We start from the raw sequence: 23,362 nt of genomic DNA, 5'->3' as shown, positions 1-23,362 counted from the left end.
CTCATAGCTAGGAATTCAGATTTAGGTAGGTCTATGATGACTTGAACACAAAAGCCTTGAAGACTGTCTATTTTGATCTCTTGTTTACACCACAGATCATTTGCTCACCCTTTGAAAAAGTCCAATAATTTACATCTGATTACAGCCCACTGAGGATACCAAGGGCTACAACCCATTACATCTCATTGTAGATCGTTAACCAGGGAATCAGTCTTGTGTTAGAAACTGAGCACATTTCTTTGGATCACAAACATTCCTAGATTCCACCTTCCATGACTTGATAACTTTTATGCCTCATTCCCCTAAATCAGAGACCAATGCTGCCCAGAACTGAGCAGTCAACCTTTGTTGTTGTTATGTCACAGTTTGGTATTCCCTTCATTTACACTTTGAGCTTTAAAAAGAAAACTGGCAATGTGTCAAGACAGGAAGTACAACAGAAGAGCAGAACTCCAGGAAGGGACCTCTGGTTTATCAGGTCTAGTTGCCTTCTACTCAGACACCACTTTGCATTTCATTTCTTTCATAGATACACTTGGCTCTTCCTTCAAAGGAGGCCTCTGCCCAGAAGCCTGTTCCAGAATTAGTTCTAGTAATTAGGAACTTTGTTTCTAATCTAAATCTTATTTGCAGAAAGTTTATATCCACTTGCTTTTGTTCTAGCACTCTTTTAGCTCACAGCTTCTGTCCTTTGCCTGTCACTCATACAAAAAAGTAGTATTCTGACCCCATAAACAACCCCACTGCTACAGATTAAAAAAAAAATAAATTAGGGCTTACCCATGAAATTAAACTTCCAGAGCATGCAGAAGATATAATATTTAACTTTCAGAGAAGGGAACAAGGAAAAAAAACAAAAGGAGGGAAGAAAGCTAGTCAGAAGGCGTGATTTGTTTAGTTATCCAAAGAAGCCTTCTCTCTTCATCCTGGAAAAATGGGCTTGTAGTTATTATCATCAGTTGCTACAGAGGTGACATGCACAGCAATCCACTGGAATGCTCCACATGAAAAAACTGTACAAAATGAACTGCACAGAAGAAAGTCAATACAACTCCAGTGACCATTAAAACAAAGATCAAATCACAATCTTGTTAAAAGGAAATATGACTTTAAAAGACATAGTGCCCTTGAGTTTGGTCCAACAATGTATCTTTCATGAAAGGAAACAACAAAAAAGCCTAAGCTTCAGAAAAGGTCTTATGTATTTTATATCTTTCTACGAATTCAATTTAGAAAACAAATTATGAATGGAGCCAAAAAGGTCAGTAAACAAACCATCCAGCATTCATTCACAGGCAACAGAAATCAAAGTACCACATGTACATTGTTCTCTCATATTATGTCCAGAAGATAGAGGCATGCAACACCATTACTGTCAACAATGAAAAAAGGTGTACATTTCAGAGCATGAAATACTTCTCCACTTCCACCAAGTTTATTGAAACCTTCCAAGTTAGGTCTGACTAATCGGCCGGTACGACGGCTGTCAGGTCAGCAAACCGACTTGCAAGTAGGTATTCTGAATTTTAGAATCTACCTGTAAAACCCCAAGTAACTCCATCAACAAAAGTCAACAAGGGGAAAGAAAGAAGTTATTTTCAGTCTCAGACATCCATTATTTTGCACCTAAACAGATCCAACCTGATTGGCATTACTCTCATATAAATTTTCCATATTTAACACCTAATTTAGAACAGGCAAACAAGGGCGTAGAAAGCCTTCTAAGAGCTCATGAAATAAATATAGTACAACAGGTATACAAACTCATTCTGCATGTTATTTTTAGGTAGGCTACATAATTTATATTTTTATTGTGAGAACATAAAAACAAAACTGACCTTTACAAAATTATGATTTCATATAGAGTAAAACCACTTGCCTCTGCTTCTACTTCCCAATGTTTTAAAATGAACAGTAAATTGAAACAGAGAGACAAAATACTCCCACTGTAATGCAAACAGCAGACAGCTTTTTAGTGTGTCCTCATAATCTGGGAGAGGAAAGCCAAATTAACCTGTCACATAAAACATTTTAAAACCAGAGTTAACTGGCAGAGAAGCCTAAAAGGCAATAAAAAAACCCTCTCAGACTGAAAGAATTTCAAAGCAAAGGGAGCTTTCAAGAAAACCTCGTCCAAGTACAACGAAATGAGAACGTTCCTCATGCTGGTCTCAAAACATTCCACATTTCCACAGCTGAACCCCTGGTTCAGAGACCTACAACTGAGATAGCAATGGCAAGTGTAGGTCAAAGCCAAGGTATCACAAACCGTCACAACAAAGCTTGGAAAGTATTAAAAAAATCAAAGTGAGCTGCTCTGGCTTTGTTGAGCAGTAACGTACGAACCTATAGTAGAGTAAATAGCATAGTTTTAGTGATAATATAAAAATAGCTTGCAAGCTAAGTTACCTTTCAGACTAAACTCCATATTTTTAGAATCATACGAACAAGATTTCATTTTCCCCGACTTATTTTATGCTTTTTAAAGCATTTCCTAAGAAATTTATTTTTATACAGTTAAACTAAAACCTGCCAGGTCTGCATGCTTTTTAAGGATATACCTTGTCACCTAGTAGAATATAAAAACCACAGCAAAACAGTGCAGAATTTTGTAAAAATACTTTAAAGAAATTTACACTTCACTCTAAGATTATTCAAGTTAAGAATTAATCACCAGGTTTGACAGTGTAACTCCTTTGCTTCTTTTATCCTCATTGCACATCAAAAAACAAGTTGTTATTTCTGCCAAGACTCAAAAGAGTGGATCCTCCATCTCTGCTGGTCTAATGAGCAAGCAAACACTGCTCCATAGGCAGAATCATTTTGGGGCTTCTGCAGATAGAAAAAAAAAACTCTGAACTCACCAGAAACTTCTCACTACAAGCAAAACCTGAAGGCAAGACTTCAAAGGACTCTTAGAAGCACAGCTCCTCAGCAAAGATCAATACAGGCAGCCTTTCTGCGACTTCACAAACATTGCTTTGTATTTATGACCAGTTTTTTCTCAGCAGTGCAGGCCATGAAAGTTAGAGATCACTAGGTATGCAATCTTTTTTTAATCAAAAAATAAAGGGCAACACTTAATGCATTTCAAACTACCAGATTTTTACTTCTGAAAACTTAAAAGCTTTCTATATATGTCTTGATTTCTAATACTGACAAAAAATAATTGACTACTAACACACTTTTCTCATTTTCTGCAGCCTCAAAGTTTGTTTTAAGTTACAGTACTGCAAGGCACATACAGAATCTCTTCCTTTCCAACACACAGCAGATATATTCCCTGAAATAATTTTAAAATCCTCAAAACAATTAAAAATGCTACAAAGTTAACAATTTCTATTTAAAAACATTGTTCCTACACAACATGCACTTTTTTGGATAACAACTTAGCAAATACGTATAAATTATTTTTTCTTCTTTTCATTTACAGTGGAAATAGACTGAATAATTTTTAACCTGGAAAGTACTGTATCATGTCACATTTAAGTTATTGCCTTCATTATAAATTGCATCATCTCTGAAAATCCACAAAGGTACTGGATTTGGAAATAAGCTGGGGGTGAGAGACTCCATGACACAGTTTAGCCCATGTGAAAATGCGTTTCCACATAAAGCAATACCACCGGAGTAAGAAATGAACTTTCTTCATTCAGTGGATGAGGACAAGAGAAACTGATGTAAGTGTGTTTGTTCAGCTTAATGCAATGTCATTAGCAACTACTTAAAAATCTTAGTTTTCTCTCTTTTGGGCAAGCATATCTTACTATGAAAGCAACTGAATTTTTAAGAGGTAGTTTTTCTCCATTATGCGCTTATTTATTTCAAATAAAACATAACCAAAAAAACACCAACATCTGCTTTTCAACGAGGATCAAGTCTCAAAAATTGGTACAATATCGGACAAAGTTCAATATTTTATTTGCCCTCAGCAGTACTGGGCTGCTTCGGAACCAGTGTATTCCAGGCTGTCTTCATAGTCAAAAGACTAATCTACCAACGGTACTGAACCCACCCCCTCCTCCTCCACCTGTGGGCCCACAGCTTCCAGGGGGGTCGTTGTCATCAAATCCGTTGGGTCGGAAAGAGCACGAGGCTGAGGCAGCTTGAAGTGCTTGTGTTCGAGCACTAAGCTCTTGCTCCTGAAATGGAAGAATAAAGGCAATTTAAAAACCAGAGACCCCAACCCCAAGCCCTTGAAGCAGCTTATTTCTAGTAAATTTTGAAACAGCTTTTAAAGTAACGTCATTAACTCCTGGACTCCTAAGTGTCAACAGCTTTGCTGAACTTCCAGCTGAACGTTCACAGTCAATCCAAGATGAACAATTTCGTTAAACATCAGTAATTATAAGTGAAATGTAATTAAGCCCATTTAAGTTTATGCTAAAACCGTGTTTTATAGCAACATAGGATGTTAGTAAAATAAATCAGACTGATCAGAAGCTAACAAAACATGAGTTTTTGATACATTTCACATGAATTTTCATCCTAGCAATTTTAAAATGCCCTTGCTCTCGGTTGCAAAACTGAAATATAAAACCATTAAATCAATGTTAATTATTTAAAAGACACTTTATTTCACTCAATCAACTGGACAGACTAACAACTACTCAGATAAAAGGCAAGGAGATGGACAAGCTATCTAGTTTCTACTTCTTGCAGCTTTTTAGCTTTCAAGTATTATTGCTACCCTAACTGTTATAACATTAGTAGGACTCTGCACCTCTCAAGCACTTTGTAAAAATCAGTCAGCTGCTGGAAAACGTACCTGCACAACTGGAGGGAACAAGAAAGCTCTGCCTCCTGCCAGATGCTTTTTCAGCTGAAAGCTCCTGAGGATTCTTAAGACATCTAAGAAGGGGATAAGCACAGGCTTCTCCCTCATTAGAGATACTACACTCTGTCTCTGGCCGACCAGTTTAATAAACCTCGCAGCAATTTTTTGCCTTTAGTATCCCATTCTCAAACTGGCCAACAGCTTCAAAAATTGAGGGAGAGAAGGCAGATGATGGGCTCTGGAAGACTAACAGGAAAAAGACAGTGGACCTGTACAAGCTTTACTCCTTTAGGAAACCAAGTATTCAGGAGCTAAGGTTCACACCAACACCCTCCTTCGCATGACACTTCATCACTACAAACCTCCCCAAGGCAATGGGAGCAAACTTGAAACAGGGTTTTAGTAATTATACAGGTCACCTTGAATTGTTCCTTTTCTTCTCCACCTCCTGGTGAAAGAAAGGAACAGAGCCAAAAACTTGGAAGATTGACTGTATTGTACCACCATGAAAGCACTAAACTTATGTCTTGGTCCATGTAGAGGTGCTAAAAATAGTCCTTGTTGACTATTACTTTAAATTACTTTGCCCTCTTCAAAAAATACAGCCTAAGTTTGAAACTGTTTTACACTACTACAGACTGAAATGCATAGTCATTTCCAAAATTATATAAGGTATTTGGAGGACACTGTCTACACTGGCAATATTCCTCAAAGACAGTATTATGATATCTCCAGCCACAGGTGTGGACTTGGAGGCAACATCTGGCTAACTATATGACATATCACAAACTAAGTAAATTTACTGGGAATAACAAGGAAATATGAAGAACTCACTTCTAGTACCAGAAATCAACCAAATATTTTGATTAAAATAGCAGACCCTATATAAATAGCCTGTTAAGTTGAAAAAAACCCCAATGCCGAGCTGTTTAGCTTAGGACAAAATTTCTTCTCAAAACCAATCAGTGAGAAACTCACTACACTGTACCTGGGCTGCTTTTTATTTTTTTTTTCGTAAAAAATTTCAGAAAAATGTTACTTTCCATCCTCCCTCCTTCACTTTCATCCCTCCAGAGAACTGTTTTCTGGCAACTTTATCCCTCTCAAACCCCAGTAGTTGAGTTTTCCCTAACAAACTGAACCATAAAAGAAAATAAGCATTAACAATAGGTTTGAAGCTATATTAAATAAAAATCTTAAAATTATGGATTAAAAGAACACTACAGTATTACAGGTAAGTTTTATTTTTTGCCAGGTTTAGGTAGACACATGATTTATTTTTATTGCCTTAGTGCAGTTACTGACTGATGTGCAAGGGTTGACTGGCACAGCTCTGGAGACACCCATCATGTTCAGTACAGAGTCTGACTGAGCTGCAAGCACAGATTGTCACAATCACTTGGAAATGCTCTTCAGAAGCAACCATAATGCACTGAGAACAGAATAAACCTCAGTTATGATCTCAGCTTCACTGCTAAGTGCATGAAGAGTTTTCCATAACAGATGGAAGGTATCTCCTTATATGCACACACACACACGTGAAACATGGAGCAGTGATCAAATCAAACTATTAAAGTTTCTTGGCAAGTATTAGTATTTAAAAACCATGCACTATTTGTGTATTCAATGCTAAAAGTGAATTATTTAGTAGTTCAAGATCTTCCATGCTTTATTCCTGCTCAGCAGTTTGTGATAAACGAGCATATTTCTTTCATCTCTCGGGGCACATATTGACTTAATGAATATTAAGCTACAATAAATTGTTCTAGTATACCACACAGCACTGACATTTTTACAAACAATAACCTTGTTTCTAAAAAAACCCAAATGTTGCATGTTTTCCAGATGATATTTATGTCAACAAATACTAAATCAGGTAAATAAAACTTGATAGTCAATACAGTTCTCTGGACCAAGGATAAAAAAAGAGGATCCCCCCCTGCTTTCCACTTGTTCCCAGAATGGTTTTTTTAATTTGTTTTAAATGGAGTGGGGGCTACCCCCCATTGCATGTTTAGTTATTTAAAGTGAAAATATCTTAGTTTACCATGTGGTAAACTCATATGTAACAGTTAAACAAAAGCAGTAAGCTAGAGAATTTTTCTAACCTTTTTTCTAAAAAAAATTTAATGCTTTCTCAAGGAGAGAAAAGTAGATTCTTAACTTAGTAGTAAATTACTAATTTAGAACTCTGAACCAAAAGAAAAATGTGAGGTCTCAGAATTACCATAATCTAATTCAGTGAATCACAGTATTAGCATTAACTTAAGAAAAACAGTAACTGAGTACTTCTAATGTGCCTCAATTAAAATGAGAAAAGGACAGGAGATCAGCAACTCTGAGATTGCTAAAGCACTGCAAAGCAAGCCAATACTGAAGAATACAAAACTGAAAGGTGGGTAAAATATAATAAATTAGAAACAAACAAATGAACCCCCCTAAAACCCAAACAAAAACAATATGGTTGGAAAATATTTCTCATTTTGAGATTAAAAAAAGAAAAAAATACAAATAGGACAAGGAGTAATGGTTTTAAACTAAAAGAGTGTAGTTAGACTGGATGTGAGGAATGAATTTCTTACAATGAGGGTGGTAAAGCACTAGAACAGGTTGTTCAGAGCTGGCAGATGACTCATCCCTGGTAACATTCAAGGCCAGGCACGATGGGGCTTTGAGTAGCCTGGTCTAGTTGAAGATATCCTTACTCATGGCAGGGGGATTGGACTAGATGACCTTTAAAGGTCCCTTCCAACCTAAACTACTCTGTGATTCCACAGTCAAAGATTGCTGCTACAGAGGCCAAGAGAAAGTCAAGAGGAAACGTGGCACATAAGCAAAGACAGTCAGGGCACAAATGCTTTAACCACACAGTTTGCAAATGGCAGCAGAGTTAAAATTTAAACTCTTAGTTCTCTTGTTAATGTTTGTAAAATACCAGCAAACAGAAAGGAGATTACAGCCAGGGGAAGTTATGGGATCAACAGGCAATGTGCAGCTGGCAGTGCTGGTCCCACCCAGGGATACAGAACAGGCAGCAAAGGGAAAATGCAATCTAGTTACCAGCATTCATTCAGTTATTCTAGAATTTGGGTAAGCACAGCTGTGTAAGTAAAACTTCACTACAAATGAAAATGCACTATTAAGGACATCACTTAGAAGTTTCTAAGTATAAAGGCAATGGAAGTTTGAACCCTTTGAAGCCTCTCCTGTAGAGGTCGTTTAACCACTTGTAATTCCATACAAGCATCTCCACTAAAAATTTAAACTGAAATGAGTTTATACCATTTTCCTTGGTGTTTCCCATCCAAAAATGACAACCTTACCATCAAACCTGTCCAGCAACATCATGATGGAAGCCAGGCTGGTGATTTATAAGGCTAATATACCAGAATACTTAAAAGCTAACTTGTTCGTTCCTTTAGATTGCCTCTTGTGAGCCATAAGACCATCACCCTTCACACAAAACTGTCGTCTTACCTGCAAGTACAGTTTGTTATCTTTTGTAATTGCATCCATGAGGTCCTTTTGTAAAGGAGGGTCTCCATTCACCCAGAGTCCATTTGCCGGATTGGTGTTGAAGCCACAGGTGCTATTTTGCTTTTTGTAAAACAGAACATAAGCGGTGTCCTTTGGAAATCTACTGGTAATTTTCTGGACTGACTGAAATGAGGTAAATGTCACTCTGCTGTCATTGAACAGAAACCATTCTCTTGGCATCTCAGTGTCCAGCTCATTTTCTACGACAGTACAAGGACTCTCCTCTGTCAACAACTTATCCTGAGGAGAAACTAAAGAAAGAGCTGTAGACTGGTGGCAGAGCCCTGAAGGCCCTGACCCAGTAACATTTCTAGCATAGGAATAGTAATGTCCACTTTCAGAGGATACACCAGAATGCACTACCACAGAACTTAGCACGTAGGGCACCAATTGTGGGCAGGTCACTTCATCAGCACCTGAGGGCTTCAGTTTTTTAGCAAGGTTTTCTCCAGTATCGGAAATCTCAACACCAACAGACCAACTTCCCGAAACTACTGCTAGAGGGGATGTTATGCTTTTGACTGGCAGTTCCAAAACAAGTGGTAGAGACACATTGTCCAAGATTTTGCGCCTTATATGACACTTTGGATCATATGAAAATCTCAAAAGAGTGAGAATGAGGTATTCAGGTTCCTCAATGATTTGCATAGTTTTCTCAGCATTCTGTAGAGAGGCACACTTTTCACAATAGTACTTATTGTCTCCACTAAGGATCTCAGGTGCCAGAAAATAATTGAGTAAGTCTGTAACTGACAGGGTATTTTTACCTACTAAGTGAGTCTGAGACATATCCCTATTACTCTGAACTTGCTTGAGTTCAGAAATTGTGGTGTTCTCAGAGTTTGGCTCAGCAGAAAAATCTTCTATGGTTCCTTCATTCATTATCGTGTCACATCCATGATTTACATCCAAATTATTGAGAGGTGTTTCTGCAGCAGGACTAGTTGCTAAAGTGTTAGTTTGCACCACGTAGTCGTCCTTCACTTCAGAATGTTCCATACATTTTGGGCCATTCTCCAAGGAAGTTGGAGGACAGAAAGCCAGAGAGAGATCTGTGAAAGCCTCTTCCTTTTGAGACATACTCTTGCAGTTCAAACAGCATATGGTAGTCTTCAATTTTCCTCCAAACATCTTCTCTATCAGAGTTCTTTCTTCACTTTCCATACAAGGTGCTTCAGCAAATACTTGTGTTTTATGGACAGCTTCTTGTGCCTGTGACTCTTCATTCATTATACTTTCAGAACTCTTTGCTGAAGACAATGCTTTCAAAGTTCTCTCTTCTTCATGCAGCCTGAACACAAAGAAAAATAAATCCAAGTAACTGGGCTATTTTCCAATCAAATATTGCTGCACTATTTCAGACTTTTTTTCTCAGCTTTGCTAAAAATTATAGATGGTTAAGTGGTTAGAAGTGTCTTACACTAAAAAAAGCTGTTGGTTATTTTTTATACAAGTAAGCTGAACCACAGAGGTCTGTGCTATCCAAAAGTATGAGAGGCACAAATGCATTTAGTGTGGGTTTTATTATATATAACAGAACACAATGGATATATTGAAAGAACTGGCAAGTACTAAAAAAACTAACAATGTTTTTATTATTTACCATTACATTATCTTAATAAATCTGCTCTCCAGTTGACTGGTTCTGTATGTCAGATTTTGTAAGAGAATAAGCAGCTATTTATCTACTGCCAGATATTTCCAAAGAAAAGGTCAAGATTCTGTAGCCAGGAAAGTTAAGAAACTACAGCAAGAAAAAAACCAAACCAAAAAAGAAACCCAAAACGAGGAGGAAAAAAAAAAAAAAAGAGAACACTATTTCACTATTGAGATAAGCTTCTTCAGAAGTGTAATCTGTCATAAAGCAGTAATGCTTAAGCCACATCTCAGTAAGCCAAAAATAAAGAGGGCTAGTAATAAATTTAGGTATGTTTGTTTTATCTCTGCCACAGTTAATTTGCTTGCTTATTAAACTGGTTATAAATGCACGTACATTTCTGTGACTTATGGGACCTGTATGAAATATGGCTGTCTCCAGCAACATGAAATTCCAGGAGCACAAACTGCTTGCAGCAGCCACACTAATTTTACAACAGGACCACGACTCTAAACATAACACCCATGTTTACATTTGTAAAAGTGGCACATTGTTACCACTGTAACCTGTTTTCAATTATGTGGATACTAGATGGCATCCAGACTTTACCACAGACTAAGTCCATGAAGAAAAGCAGTTCATAGGACCTACAGAAAACTAAAGACAGGAATGAGGCTGAAAATTCCTGATCCCCACTCAAGCAGTGGAACTGTTACACAACTGCTCCCAAGAGTTCAACACTGTGTGGTAAGACTGTACATTCATTCCCATTAATGGCACAATACCCATACCTGTCTAGCAGGAATCTGAGATATTCTGAGCAATCCTGCTGGGATCGAGGGGTGAACCATGGTGGTCTGGAAGCTTCAAAGAAAATTCTAGGAGCGTATGCCTCCCTCTGTTTGTGTAAGAGAAGCACAGGCAAGGTCACATAAGAACTTCAAAAATTGGTTATATTATTTTAATATTGATCACTGAACTTTGGACTACATTATCCTAGAGTAACTGAATGAAACACATGGTACACAAACATTTAAGCAACTTAATCATACAAAGGGAGAGCTATTAATTTCATAGCAATCAATTCCAGTACAAAAACAGTTGATCCTGCAGGCAAATATTAAACGTGTAGTGAATGTAAACCAGATATTATGCATAATAGCAGCTACTGTTCTTGCTGATGAGTTAAAAAACCTGTTTTCTTTCTTCAGAACACCAGTATTTCATAAGCACAAGTTATTTTTAAGCTGATCCAGCCTCACCCCCTTCACAAGTTCATTGTTATTATTCAAAGAGAAAGAAGCGTCTTATGTCTTTCTAGCATTAACAGAATGTTCTGAGTATTTAATAAAGTTCACTTTAGAATTCAAACTACAATAAAATTTGGTGTAAAAATCACTGCAGGAAGTCACAGTTTGTCCTAGAAAGTTATAGAAAGTCAGATTGTATATCCAGTCAGGTCTTATTTGGATTTTCTCATTTTGGCTTCTCAAAGAAAACCTGTTACTGCCCACTTGTAAAAACAACAAAATGCCAACATCTTCCCCTTATGAAATACACCTCTCTAAGTCTATCCACACCATCTGAACATTTGGAGACACGTTCATTCCCATTGAAACATAATATTTACATTTAATATACTCAGGAGGACTCCCATGGCATCATCTTTGTTACCATTTTGGTATATAGATGGAGGCTTAAGAAACAGCAGATGAAATAAACTGACATACCTGTGTATGGGCCAAAAATGCAAAAAGATGCTGTAATTTTCTCATTAGTGAATTACAGCCATTTAGATTCAGAGATAAAACATGTCTTCTGAAACTGAAATGAAAGAGAGAGGCATTAGTTTCCTTACCAGATTTGTAACAATGCAGTTATCATTCCAGCTCAGATAATTACTTCAAATTGAAGGACCACAAAGTATGTAACACTTCCCTTTAATACCTGGACTCTGCTCTAGTGCAGATGCAAAACTACTGTACAGTAAGAACTAACACTGCAGAACACCTGTTCCTTTAAACATTTAAATGTGTAAGAATGGACTACAGACAGACAAATTTTTTTCAATATCTTCCAGATTATCACAAAAGCATCACCACAAACTTTTATGACACTGAAGTGAGCAAGGACAGTGAGGAAAGAAGGTCTTGTCTTTTGACACTGGTCAGAAGGATCAGGTTTTTAATGGTTAAAATTGCAATTTCACAGAGCTGGACTTCTACAAAGCTGAGTGTAAAGAAACCCACTCAGTTCGAGCAAGCTGAGAGATCCCAGGACATGTTACTATTCTGTGAAAATTAAGAATGCAATAACTGCAAGACTTAATTTGCAATGAAGAGCTGTTAAGAACAACTTACTCTGTAGCCATAAAAAGTGCCTGAATAACACTGTTCATGTAGCAAGTATTTCCTAAATTTATTAGGCCTGTCTTCCCAGTTTCAGATTTTCCAGAAAGTCTAGATAAACAAGATGGCAAAGAACTGGATTGAGAAGTCCAAGCACTCTGACTGAGAATCATCTTAATCTTCTCTTCAGTGGGTTTGGGCATATCCTACAAGAGAAACATTTAACACACTTCTTAGATTTCTGTATTTGATTTTATAATAGGTCCTGCCATTCAGCAGTATTGTATCTTCCCTTGCTCCCCAATTCTCCTTCAAGGTCTTGCTATCCCTGATAGCCTAAGAGACATAACACCCCACCCCCCCCAAGCCTTCTCCTTCCAAGCTTTCTTTATTCAACTCTCAAATTGCAGGAATAAGGGGCACTTGGAGTTAAATTGATAGGGGCTTTTAAGTGTCAAAACATCTAACTGCAATACCAGTGATCTAAAATAAGGCAGTAATACTCAAGTCTCCTTTGTGGTTTTTGTTTGTTAGGTTTGGTTTTGTTTATTTTTTATTTCTTTTCGCTTTTATTTTATTTGTTTAGGAGTGTTGGGTTTGGGCTTTTTTTTTTTTTTCCAAACAGCATAGACCAGCATCCCTTACCCACAGAAGCCTGCAATACCCACTGCAATATCTATGGTGCTTGGAAACTAGTCAAAGGTTACCAATACCCCAAGTACTTCTTTTTAATACCACCAGCACTCTTAACTTATATTTGCAGCTACAGATTCTAGCTTGGGTTGAAATGAAATGTCTAGAGTAAACTTCATGAAGGTATATTAGTTGTTACATAAGGCTTAAGAAATTAGTTTGTACTTTTAATAAAGGATCTCATTTCAGGCTTTTCTTAAAGCCTGCTACAATCCTATCACAGACACTCAGGAAAATTTTTCTACCATATTCCAAGCACAATAAGAATTGACATGAGATTATGTGGTTAGCTCTTTTCTCCTAGTGGAAGTGCTAAAGAATTTAGGTAAGTGGAATTATAGCTTCGTATCTGGAAAAACAAAACAAAAACATTCCACCCTCTCAACATTCCTAACGTACCTTAATAGCTTCCAGAATGGGCTCATAGAGCTCTGGAAATCCTGAATAATGATACATCATGCAGTGTATCAACTCAGACAACTGCATCAGAAAGGCTGTACTGGAAGGCAAGCCATCCCTTTTGAAGGAGTGAACCAAACTGACCACGTGTGGGACAATCTGAACAGGGAAACAGAGAAACAAACAGAAAGGTGTTAATTGCAGTTTCCTATTTTCCTTTCCTTCTACAAACAACTTCATTGAACTTCATTGTTTTATATATGCCAAACGACAGGGGACCTTTTGTTATTAAATAAGAAGTGGTTGAGAAACAATGACTTGAAAAACGTGCATTATTCTTCACTCATGACGATTTTCAAGCAGCACAACTAATTATTCAATGCTCTCTTTAGCTCAGATAGCAAGTTTTGGAACTTTATGAACTGAGAAGGTGCATGCTAAGATTTCAAGTGGTCAAATGCCAAAAGTATGGATCTTTTTAAGGATATTAACTGCCAACATTTTCATTGTGTGCCACCACTCGCAGTTTAGCATCCCGTTCTAATTTCATGGATAGGGTTTTTAAAACAAACCTCTCAGTTTTCCTTAAACAGAATCTAATGTTTGGGATCACAAGCCAATGAATACATTCCTGCTATTCCAGCTTCCAAGACGGACACTGGCTCACAGCTCCACCTAGCGAGGGAGCTCAGCTCCACAAACCACGTAATTGAGCATGAACTCAAAAAGTTTATCAAATCTATGGCCATCTATTTCTGGATTAGTTCTGATTCATTACCATTTTAAATTGGGTATAAATTAGAAGTGTTTACTCCATCTCCTTCCTCTTCTTCAGCGTAGCTCTCTATTCTTAAGTGCATGAGACTTATTTTACATAGTCTTAATTTATTTCATTAGTCTTAATTTATTTCAAAGCAATTCCCAAAGAGTAGGGAATCCTCACTGTGAACCAAAAATATTTCAGACACCTTTGCCAGTTTCCAAGTGATCAAAATTGATTAACTTTGAAAGAAGTTGATGGAATAATTACTCATTGCTAATTACTACCAAACAATTTGTAAGGTGAAGACATGATATACAGAACAGAAATTATAAGAATATTGTAATTTTAGGAAAGTATACCAATTACAAGAATTAACATACTTTGAAACACCAAAGTAAAAGGGGACAGGTGCAAAGTACTAATTTGCCACTTTTTCCAATATTGTTTTTTTCTCTGAGTATAAAATATATTTTTACATCTCTGAGAAACAAACCCTACTCTCTTCAAGTAAGCAAAATACCCACTGTTTAAAAAGAAAAACACCAAGAGGAAGTGTTCAATGTACTACAGATTCAACAGTGAAAGTTGCAATGCAAACATTCCCTCTTTCAGTTTATAAAATCCAACTAATTTATGCTAATGATGCTCAAGTATAAGGAGGGGGAATGTTATCTCTGATGCACTGCCAAGTAAATTAATTTATATTTATCAAAGGTGTATTCAACCATTTCACAGTCAAACCATTTGTTATAAAAAAGTAAACAAGTAGTTTAGGTGCAGGAAAATATTACAGAATACTAAATGATACCAGTAGCTCAAAAATGATAGTGAAGACTGTTTAAAATGCAGCAAACACTGTCATGAAATCCTGAAGAGAGATGTTTATGCAGTACTGCACGCAGCCTACAGTAAAAATTTTCTTTGTTAAATCAAATTCCTATTTCTAGAATAAGCTCTCTCATATTTTACATTTCTCTTTGTGTTTTGTCTCTCTCAGGAACACAGAAGAAAAGTAACACAGCCAATACATGAAATATTTATATTTTGAGCATACTCAAGGCTACTTGGCTCTTTCATTTGTGACTCGGATTTCTATCTTAGGCCAAAATTAGGGTGGTGGAAGGAGGAGAGAGAAACTGTCGACATCCACCATTAAAAAACAGTGTAACAGGCATAAGGCAATTACTGTGACATTAAACAAAGGGTTTGATATCCCTTCAGAGCCCTGGGGACAGCAGTGTGCCAGGCTGTTACTATTAAATCTCAGACATATTTCACTTAAACTGAAAACTGAGCATGGGAACATCTTGCTGTATTAATACCAACAGTCACTGTGGTACCCTCTTATCTCTGGCCTTAACTAGTGAACTGCATTTTGAAGAGGGGCCATTAAAAATAGTCTCCTTCAGTTTGTCTATATGTACACTGAAACACAGATAGCACAGCTTTCTTGAGGTGAAGTATTTCCTGGTCTCATGAACCTTTTGAGAGTGACTAGGCTATTTAGAGAAGATAACTGGTTATCTGTTTTCCCCAGACAGCCCAACTTTATCAGCCAATTTCACACCACATAAAATGGATTACCAGCAGCACACAATCAAACTGTGGTGCCCAGATACTACTGCCAGAAATATGTTCACACAAGGAAGAACAATGCTTGCTTGCAGTTATTAAGGGGGTGAATCTGGAAGTTGAAAAGCCTCGTGGTCTGTGACCACTGGAATCTGATTCTAGCACCTTCAACAAAGACAAAATCCACGTGCAGCAATTCTATTACTCGTTTTGTTACACTTTAGAAACTGCACGAGTGACATTTCAAAGGACTGAAAGTCATTTATTTAGTAACTTACCAAATGAAAAGCTTCTGGAGAATGCTGAAAACTGAGTAACATGTGCGAAAGGACAGCAAGGGCACCAGGCCTCACTAGAGGAAACCAAAGTCGATTAAAGACCTAAAAAAACATACATTTATTTCAGTATATCTGGGAAGTAAAATTTCAGTAAACATGTAAGCAGATCTCCAAATATACAACCATTTGAAAGAGACAATCATTACATGCAAGTGAAAGCTACAGATACATTTACATGATATTTGCAGAAAAAGAAGATACTATCTGTTGCAATACACAAGATGTGAAGCAATTGCATAGCTGTTACAAATTCCTTTCCCTCTCCTTCAGTTTTGAATGCACTTTTCCAACATACCAATTCGATCTTAAGCAGAGTGACATCAATGAGGATGGTAAATTTCTGGACTGCAGCCAATCCTTTCAGCAGTGCAATCACCCATGTTTCCACATGCTGAGCCAGAGGCCAGGATAACCAGTCAATCATTCTGAAAGACAAATCAAGAACAACAACAACAAAAAAAAATAGAAATACCACGATGTCACTAACTTTAATCTCCACAAAAAAGATTGTCTATATGACACACAGAGACTCACAAGTTAGGTAAGTGGTAAAATAATTTTGATTCTACTTGAAGCCATTTAACTCTGAAATTAATAATGATCTATTTAAGACATTAGAAGTAAATACACATCCCCCCAAACACATAAGCATATAAAATTAATTATTATGTATTGTTACTTGTTATTCAAGAATGTGAACCATGATTGCATAGACATTAAGCTAACATCTGGCAAAAACTTACTGCTGAAGGTACAAAAGTGCCTGTACCTGAGAACCTCCCCTCTGACCCCTTTTACCCCAAAGCAGACCAAACCCAACTATTAAGGAAGCTTCTTCAACTTAGAACTACATTCCTGGAAGCCAACTCAAATACTCTCAATTAAAATGGTCAACTCTAAGAATTTTAAATACATTGCAGAAGGTGTTATAAGGATCTTATAGTAGCTATCAGCAGCCTGGGGTCTACATGAGTCTCGGAAGTAAGAATTTCACTAGAGCTACGAAAAAGGAAAAGCGAAGGGACTTCCTGTGCCTAGAAAATACAGTGAAATATCAGCAACAGAAAACAGAAGTATTCTATCATTCTAAATTAATAGACAAATTATACTCATCCTTGATAGATTAGCTGAAGCAATTCTAAGACACAGACAATACTGTAAGGCAATGCCAGCTAAAACATGAAATTTAGGTTTTGTTCTTCCGAGATTTACTTGGCAATATTTTGGATCTTCTTTTAACTGTCCACAAGCTCCCCTTCTCCAAACCAGATGAGGCAGCACTAATTTAGTGGAAGGAAAAATTTTTACCAGGAGGGTGGTCAGATACTGAGACCAGTTACTGAGGCTGAGCTGCCTCTATCCTTGCAGGAAGCTCTTAACTCAGATGGACAAGGCCCTGAGCAACGTCTGACTATGAAACTGGCCCTGCTCTGAGCAGGACTGGGCCAGATGACTTCAAAAGGCTCCACTCAACCCACAGAACACTAAAATTCTATTCCACAATGCAGTGAAAACAGGGAGTTTAAACACTAGTACTTCACTACTTTTCTGAAAAAGTTCCTCATAAAGATTGATTATTTTAAGAGGCTAAATTCCAGCATGGAACTGAACGGGTTGCAAGTAAGCAGTCTAATAAACAGTCACCACCACTACAAGAGGGCACAGTTAGTCATTATCAATCTGAAGCAAAACTATCAGCCCCTATGTTCTCCCTGGAGATTAAGAGTTCCAAACAGACTGAAATCAGGATTTCAGTCCTCAGATGCCAAACTAAAAAGATAATCATGGTCTTTAGCAACACCAGACTTGTATTCTGGACATGCTGTATTACCAGAAACACCCTAAATTTACACTGAGTTCATAATTAGGACCTGAAAAATGTACAGTATCATCTGCACATATAACATTCAAAGGTTTCTCTAAAATAAGGCATCTTTAAACTGCCTTTTTAACAAAGAAGCACAGATCTCACCAAGTTTCTTCCATGTTACTACAAAAAAAATGCATTTGTGAAAAAACACGGCAACATCATAATCACTGCTCTGAATTTACACAAAGCTCTCATTTCTCAAGATGTTAAATTCAAGAGTTTATTCCAAGCACCCTTTCCATGTACTTTTCAAAAAGGAGAAACAAAGATGCAGGCCAAAACTGCTTTTTGCCTGCAAAGAGAGAATCCTAACCTAAAAACAGGCCCCCAAACTCAAAGTCCTATAGTCTTCAAATCTTCCCCTCCCCTATTTGTAGGATTGATATTTTTCAGCAGCAGCACGAACACCTGCACAGCTAATTTAAGCCCAATGACAATATATTTGGTTTTCTTAATTAGCTTTTTACACAAGTAAAGAGTATCTGACTACTATGTGTACTTTCAACCACACTGACTCACAAACTCCAAGTGAATAACACTGCTTTTAGGTGGGAGCTGGGGCTCCTCTTATTCAATCCCATTGCTCTGGCTACAGGATGGGCCATGCTGTGTCATCTCTAGTCAGTACAAGTAACTACTTAACTATTCACCATTGTTACTAATAGGACAACTGCTGTTATTTGAGTATGATTAACCTTGTAAAGAGAAGCCTCATTCTCTCTGTAATTGATACAGACAGAACTCCCATCCTTAAAATCTGTTTTTGTTCTTAAAGCAAGAGTTAATGCTGTTAAGAGCAGAAACAAAAGCCAGAAGAGGAAACAGAAGTAACTTGTAGACACGCTTGAGACTGTCCCAAGAAGCATCAAATCTTAGATCTGGTAGGCAAAGATTAGGTATTTTGGTTACTAAATTCTCTCTGCATTGCATTTACTTGGCTCCTGCTCTGTTGCAGTCAATGACTGCCTTTTTACTACAAAAGCAGATAATCATGAATATAAACACAGATTTTTTTGTGTTTGACCAGATAAAGAGAACTTTAAAGGCCTCAAGAGTACCTTCTGCCCCATACCACCCTAAAATGAGCAGATCTGTTACCCATGTATGTGCCTAATAAGGACAGCATTTTTGATATCTATAAACCACTCCCCGAACAAATCTATTCATCTTTTAATTGAAAATTATTTAGTACTTTGTGTTCAACTTTAGACAGACTCTGCAGTGTCATAGAAGTTCTACTTAAGAAGTGAGCAACAAGGTCTCTACTTTGCAGTCACCAAAGCTCTTCTGACTCTCATCAGGAGACCCTGTCGTGCCTGGTGTTCTGCATCTCCTGGGAATGCTGCATGCCTGATGACAGCATGGTCATTTGGTGCTCCAGACATTCCAGCTGCATTAGCCTCTTCATAACTGCTCCACTAAGCCAGAGGAGAGTAAACATTGCAAAGGGTTGCCAGAGGTAGAAAAAGAAACTGGATACAGTGTTGACATGAGTATCCACAAAAAAAAGTAACAAGGAGTATCTGAAGTTCATGGAACAAAACTAGAATTTCTTAAGATCCAGTATTACTTCAAAATATGAACAAGGCAAGTAAGACAACATTGCACCTCCAAAAACAAGAAGGAAAACCCCCACCACATGGCCAGTACTAAAAAAAGAGCACTTATTTGATAATAACAGCTCCTACTGTAACCAAAGCTCAGCACTGCAATACTTCCCTAAGCAGAGACACATGGGAGCCATTCTAAAGCTAAAATTTATGACCACACTGTGTTGGTACAGTAATACAACATAAACACTAAAATACACTAACATGAAAATTAATCCCCAGCATATTACTCTCAAATTTTTACCATGAACAAATCTTCCTGAATTTCCCAGCTCTGACTTTCAGACTGGGCACACAGCTTTGGTAAAATTTGTTTAGTCTAATAAATTTTTTTAAAATCCCTAAACAACATGTCTTACCCCAAATTATACTACTAATGTTGCTTCTTTTCATTATGTTTTCAACTGAAATACAGCTTCTCGATTTAATGTAAATGCCAGGAACGTTTTCAGTGTGAAAAAACCCTCACTATTTCACCAAGATATACAACTGCTACATTACATGAATGTCTAGCTACTACACCACACAAATAGATGTACTTAAAAATACTGCAGACATTAAATTTTTAGTTGAAAGTAAGTTCTTAAAAGTTGCTATTATAAACAAAAAATTCTAACAGCCTCCTGTTTAACTGCTTTACTCATTCTTCTATCTATCCCTCAGTATTCAATAATTTCAATAGGCTTTAAAAAATAATTCAAAGAACTTCAAGGTCTTCATCTTTCTCCCACTGCCACCTTTTTGCATCACTGTTATTCACATATCTGAAGATGCTAAGATATCAAGACTGCAATCTGAATCCCCAGAACATCCAAAAAACCTCTGAGGGCCTGAGTGAAGATGGTAATGTTCTCTGTGAATCCTACTAAAAAATGGGGAAGACGTGTAAGCAGAACAAAAACTCAAAACTAAGCAGTAAAACTCATTTCTAACTGTCTCCTCTCTTTAGAGAAGAGGATGGGCAAGGAGATGACAGATAAGACAACCATGTGAGACCACTCTACTTCTTGGAAAAGCAGAAAGGTTCATGTTCTGAAAACATGGGTTTGTTTCTCTGCTTGACTGTAAACCCCATGAAGTTTCCTATTTATGCCATTTTCCATAAGGTGGGAGATCTACACGTCATCTAAAAGGAACACAGGTGGCTTCTTCCCAGCTTCTATTTAACCCTCTTCTTCATCCACCCTTGTAAAGCACGAGAATGAAGCCACAACAGCAATGAAGGCAGCAATCTTAAACTGAAACCATGCCAGTAATATCCACAGCACCATAAATACATTACATGCCAAACAGCATGAACTGGAATACCAGTTTAGAAGTTCGTCTTTTTAACATTTTTTTTTTTTGTTTAGCTGGGTTTTTTTTCATGGAACCCAAGTGACAAATAAATTCAAAAAAAGGAAAGATTAAGAAAGAGACTCTTCTCTCCCTTTACAACAAGATACATTACCTGCACAGAGCTTGAGTCATACTTGCATCTTTCACATTTGGATCTGTAGTAAGGCTCCTGATGAGTACTGTAATCATCTGTAGTGGTATGTGCTGCACAAGACTTGCCAGTGCAACAGAAGGTTCGAAGGAAGTATCTGCAACAGTCGAACATGACATAATGTAAGAAACTAAAAAGAAAACCCCACAGGAAAAAAAATAAGATTTATCTTCGAAACAACATCTTCACTACAGTTGAAAAGTGAGAATGAATCTATCCTACGTCTATCATCACAAACCAAACCAAAATTAAAACATTTCAGTTAAGGACAATGAACAGCACTGAATTACAAACTCCTTCTGTTCTTTTAATGCACATGTAAGAAAGTGACAATCTGCCACTTTCTTCCTCAGCCCTAAATGGAGCTGAGAAGTGGGGTTTATATTTTTGTAAAAAAAAAATAAATTATCAGTTATACTTGATGTTAAGCCTAGGGATTTAATGCAGCTGACATTTCCCATGTCCTGTCTCAGCAACTGTCTGATAACCATACCAGTTAGGGCAAAATATGATGTTAAGTTTCCCAGGTACCCCATGGGAACTAATACAGTACTCCGTAGATTTCTGCTGTCAAAAAGGACCTATTTGCAATCACATTTCCATTACTCAGGCACGGAATGCTTCCTAAAATCGCCAGGTTTTATACACTTCTTTCATACCCTCCAATTTGGTAATCAGTTCCAAGACTTAAGGTATCCTTCTCGAGGAAGTAAGGAGGAAGAGTAGCTTTTCACAGAATTGTTAGGGTTGGAAGGGACCTCTGGAGGTCATCCAGCCCAATCCCTCTGTCAAGGCAGGGTCACCCAGAGCAGGTTACACAGGAACACATCCAGGCAGGTTTCGAATGTCTCCAGAGAGGGAGACTCCATAACCTCCCTGGGCAGCTGTTCCAGTGCTCTGCCACCCTCAAAGCAAAGAAGTTTCTCCTCATGCTGAGGTGAAACTTCTTGCATTTCAGTTTATGGCCATTGCTCCTCATCCTGTCACTGGGCACCACCAAAAAGAGTCTGGTACCATCATTTTGGCACCCAACCTCGAGATATTTATACGCATTTTGCTACTGATAGTTTTAATTCTAAGAGGACACCTAAAACTCCGTTTTGGTACATCATTCAAAGCATTGCTGTAAGAGATTGGATTCGTATGTCACTGGGGCCAGCTTGGAGTCCTCATGGTCACAGCCTGCATGCCAAAATGCCTATTTCCTCACTAAGTTAAAAGAAATCTCTCGGGAAAAAGTCTGTGGCTTTTTCTCTTTACATGACTTCAAGGTATTAAGAACCAAAGGCTCTACAAAAGTTTTCTGGGAACTCTTGGGAGTCATATATAAGTAAAACGTCTGGACAGCGTGTGGCTCGGACCCCGGAGCTTTTCCAAACACCGTGCTGCTCTGCAGCTAAATAAATCACTATTTCCCCTCTAGCTTTTACGAGGGAAATAACAAAGGCTTTGCCTTCTCGCTGGCCAGAAAGCTGCACTTTAGCACCCGGGCGAGAAAACAACGGTTCCAACGAGACGCCTGCAAAGCGACCACTCGCGAGCACCCAGGGCTTCTCCTTCCCGCTGGATAACCTCCGCCCCACCTTACCCCGCACGGCTCCCGCCTCCCCGCACCCCCAGCCCCTCCCGCTCACCGGCGGCGGAGATGACGGCGAAGAGCTCCTGCAGGGAGGGCAGCAGCGTGTCGGGCTCTGCCTTCCAGACGCTCCGCAGCAGCGCGCTGACCTGCGTCACCTGCGACACGTAGAGGCGCAGCTCAGCCTCCCGGGTGCCCTGGCTCTGGAAGTGCGCGATGCTGCGCACCAGCTGCTGGCAGAAGGCGAGCGAGAGCTTCCTGCCGCGGGGCAGGCACTGCGGGAAGTCTCCCAGGAGCTGGCAGAGGCGGGCGCAGAGCGGCGGCGCCGGGCGCTCGCACACCAGGCGCAGCGCCTCCACCTGCAGCAGCTCGAAGAGCTCCAGCACCGAGGGGCAGCTCATGATGAGGCGCAGCCCCGCCTGGATGTAGTCGAGGATGGCGGGGTCGCGGTTGCTCAGCTCGCCGTAGCCGCGCTGCAGGAGCCCCAGGACGAGCCCGCGGTTGAAGAACGCCTCGAACTCGTCGCGGTGGAAGCGGCCGTAGGCGTCCAGCAACCTGCCGCCCCACCTGGCGCTGGAAGGGGTCGGGGCCCTGCAGCACCAGCCGGGTGCCGAGCGCGAACATGGCGCGGCACTGCGCCTGGCTCAGCGGCGTCTCCGCCGACTCCACCACGCGCCGCACGATCACCCGCTTCAGCGGCAGCGGGTGCGACGACGAGCTCACCAGCCCCTCCAGGATCTTGTCCATGGCTCCGGGAGCATCGGCCGGACGGCAGCAGCGGCGGCGGCGGCGG

The 23,362-nt window shown here is 38.8% G+C and overlaps 1 protein-coding gene across 1 annotated transcript; it reads right to left on the bottom strand.

Annotated features, from left to right (window-relative positions):
* Positions 1-1,184: 1,184 nt before the first annotated feature.
* Positions 1,185-23,346, bottom strand: USP38 (ubiquitin specific peptidase 38). Its single transcript, XM_018074117.3, is given in 11 exon segments — positions 1,185-4,142; positions 8,255-9,605; positions 10,703-10,809; positions 11,642-11,735; positions 12,272-12,465; positions 13,352-13,510; positions 15,965-16,066; positions 16,320-16,449; positions 20,955-21,090; positions 22,628-23,120; positions 23,122-23,346. Coding segments are annotated over 11 exon segments (3,123 nt in total). The 5' UTR covers positions 23,317-23,346; the 3' UTR covers positions 1,185-3,980.
* Positions 23,347-23,362: the final 16 nt, after the last annotated feature.

The sequence above is a fragment of the Manacus vitellinus genome, unplaced genomic scaffold (assembly GCF_001715985.3).
Source record: "Manacus vitellinus isolate BGI_N305 unplaced genomic scaffold, ASM171598v3 scaffold_0_pilon, whole genome shotgun sequence".
NCBI lineage: Eukaryota > Metazoa > Chordata > Aves > Passeriformes > Pipridae > Manacus > Manacus vitellinus.
The sequence above is the reverse complement of the archived record's forward strand: the minus strand, read 5'-3'. Positions and strand labels throughout refer to the sequence as shown.